This window comes from Chrysochloris asiatica, unplaced genomic scaffold (assembly GCF_000296735.1).
Source record: "Chrysochloris asiatica unplaced genomic scaffold, ChrAsi1.0 scaffold00099, whole genome shotgun sequence".
Classification (NCBI taxonomy): domain Eukaryota; kingdom Metazoa; phylum Chordata; class Mammalia; order Afrosoricida; family Chrysochloridae; genus Chrysochloris; species Chrysochloris asiatica.
In genome coordinates, this window is record NW_006408617.1 from 9748660 (window position 1) to 9751545 (window position 2886).

Sequence of the window (2886 nt, forward strand, 5' to 3'; positions counted from 1 at the left end):
CCGGCACTGCTGTTGCGGCCGCCGGGGCTGGCCCTGCCGCCGCTGTCACCGGAGCCGCCTGCTGGGGCTGCTGGACGTGCACGGGGGAGCCGCTCGGCTCCGCCATGATGCTGCCGGAGGAAAGGGGAGAACGCGCCGGGCGGCAGACGACCTTCCACTTGAAACTTCCCTTCCTTCGTCGCCGACACCTCTCGGTCGGCGCACGCCCTCCCCGCTTGCCGCCGCCGCCGCCGCCGCCGGAGCCAGCCACGAGGGGAGGGAGCGAGGGAGGCCGCGCCAGGCGGAGGGAGGAGGCAGCGCTGGCGGAGGCGGGGAGAGGAGGAGGCGGCCGCCGCCGCGCTCGCCGCGCGCCCCGACACTCGCGCGCGCTCTTTTCTGCCTCGGCTAGGGGAACCGCCGTCCCGCCGCCCCCTCCCGCTCTGGTCACAGACTGGGAAGTTTCCACCAAAGCGTATCAAGGCTGGTTTGTTTTTGTTTGAGGGACCGATGTCTCTGCGCCTCCCTCACTCCCTGCATTCTCTGCGCCTTAGCCCCAGACAATCAGGCTCTCCGGTAGGCGCCCCCTGGGGACCCCGAGGGCGGGGTCGTTGAACCGCCGCCAGGTTCTCAGATTCAGAAGTCTCCCCTAACTACAGAGCACCTGAAGTTCATTTACCAGGTAGCCAATGAGACACCCACACGGGCTTTGTTTGTAGGAAGCCAGTTAAAAAATAACCCAAGTTGTAACTTTCCGGTGTTTTACCTGCCAATGTCACTTTCCCACCTTCCCTAATCTAATCACAGTCTTTCTACTTTTTCTGAGTAAGAGCAACATGATACCTTAGGCTCCTGACTATTCACACTTTTCATTTGCTCCAATCCCTTTGGATCCCAGGAAGGTGGTGTAAGGACTGTGAGAATAAGAATGTGGGCGAGAGACTTTTTATTTCAAATCCTATACCCTCAATGACCTGCCACATTAACCCGTTAGGATACTGAGGCCAGATAATCCCGCGTTTCTTTTAAAGAGCATATTTGGTGGAAACAAGGAATTGACTGTAGTATAAATAAACTGTGTTGAAAAGTTTGGATTAATCGTTGCTTTTAAGAAATCCCCCAAATTACCTCATTCTTAAAATTGCTATGGTTTGACCATAGGTCTTTCTAATTATAGGTGTCATATTTAACATTCTTTGAATGGTTCCTTGTGTGCTATAAATGGTAAAGATGCCCACGATTACACCATTCTGGTCTTAAGCTGAAACCAAGCAGTGAATCAATGGTCGCGTTGGTCATTTGACCAGTTTTGCATTGTCTGAAAACAATTACTGATAAATGAAAACAATTACTGATAAAATGGGTAAGAGTATAACATATAATAAGGGCCCCAAGAAAAATTATAAGACCTTATGTGCTAATTTTTTTTATTAATAAAGATTTTAGCATTTTCTTAAAACAATAATTCAGAGGAAAATTAGTTCGTTAAGGAGAAAAGTTAATTGTGTGGTCAAAACGACGTAAGCTTTTCTTACAGTATTATGGAACCTTTGGAGTAAAGCGATTTTTATACTCTGGTCTCTGAGCGTACATTTATGCTGAACAAAGAACATTCTTTTATGCCTGAGTATACAAAAAAAGTGTGTATTGATTTTAATGTCTATCAAGATACAGACTGTAAATAAATTTTAGGCACTTGATGTTTTAAAAGGGAGCTCTCTATACCAAGCCACTCCTACTCACCTCTCCCAATGCTGTTGCCCACCACCACCCCAAAGAACTTCGAATGACTATTTTTAAAGGAAAAAAATGAAATGAATATGACTTCCATTTTGCCATATGAATTTACGTTTTTACTCTAAAACCATGAAATTGGATTGTGAATATCAGGAAGTTCTTGGATCTGTCCATTTGTGGTACTGTGGTGGCTTGCATGTTGCTGTGATACCAGAAGCTATGCCACAGGTGTCTCCTTTACTAGCAGGGTCACCCATGGTGGAAAGCATTCAGCTGACCTTCCACACTAAGACAAAAAGAAAAGCCTGGTGATCTACTTCTGAAAATTACCTAGTAAAACCCTACAGATCACAGCAGAGTATTGTTCAGTGAAGTGTTGTTGGAAGACGAGTTTCCTAGATTGAAAGACATTCAAAATACACAGTGACTACAAAAGGGACTCAAGCATACCGATGTTGTTGTTGTTAGGTGCCATCCAGTCGGTACAGACTCATAGTGACCCTATACACAACAGAACAAAATACTGCCCTATCCTGGGCCAATCTCACAATTGTTGCCATTCTTGAGCCCATTGATGCTACCACTTTCCCAATCCATCTCACTGGGGTCTTCCTCTTTTTCTCTGACCCTCCACCTTACCAAACATGATATCCTTCTCCAGCGACTGATCCCTACTGACAATATGTCCAAAGTATGAAAGCAAAGTTTGGCCATCCTGGCCTCCAAGGAGCACGCTGACTGTACATCTTCCAACACAGATGTGTTGATTCATTTGGCAGCCCATGGCACTTTCAATATTCTCTTCAAACACCATAACTCAAAAGCATCAATACTTCTACGGTCTTCCTTATTCACTGTCCAGCTTTCAAATGCGTATGAGGTTATTGAAAATACTATGGCTTGGGTCAAGCGCACCTTAGTCCTCAAGCTGACATCTTTGCTCTTCTTCAACACTTTAAAAAGTTCCTGTGCAGCAGATTTGCCTAATACAATATGTCGTCTGATCTCTTGACTGCTGCTTCCATGAGTGTTGATAGTTGATCCAAGAAGACTGAAGTCCTTGACAACTTCAATCTTTTCTCCATTGTTAAGAATGTTGTTTATTAGTCCAGTGGTGAGGATTTTTGTTTTCTTTACATTGAGTTGCAATCCATACTGAAGGCGGTGCTCTTT

General features: G+C 45.9%; 1 protein-coding gene across 1 annotated transcript in view; it reads right to left on the reverse strand.

Annotated features, from left to right (window-relative positions):
• The window catches only part of STK39 (serine threonine kinase 39), a 413881-nt gene extending 413775 nt beyond the window's left edge, over positions 1–106 (reverse strand). Inside the window, exon 1 of the mRNA XM_006867035.1 lies at positions 13–106. Coding sequence (XP_006867097.1) covers positions 13–106 — 94 coding nt within the window. The remainder of the gene's footprint in view (positions 1–12) is intronic.
• Positions 107–2886: the final 2780 nt, after the last annotated feature.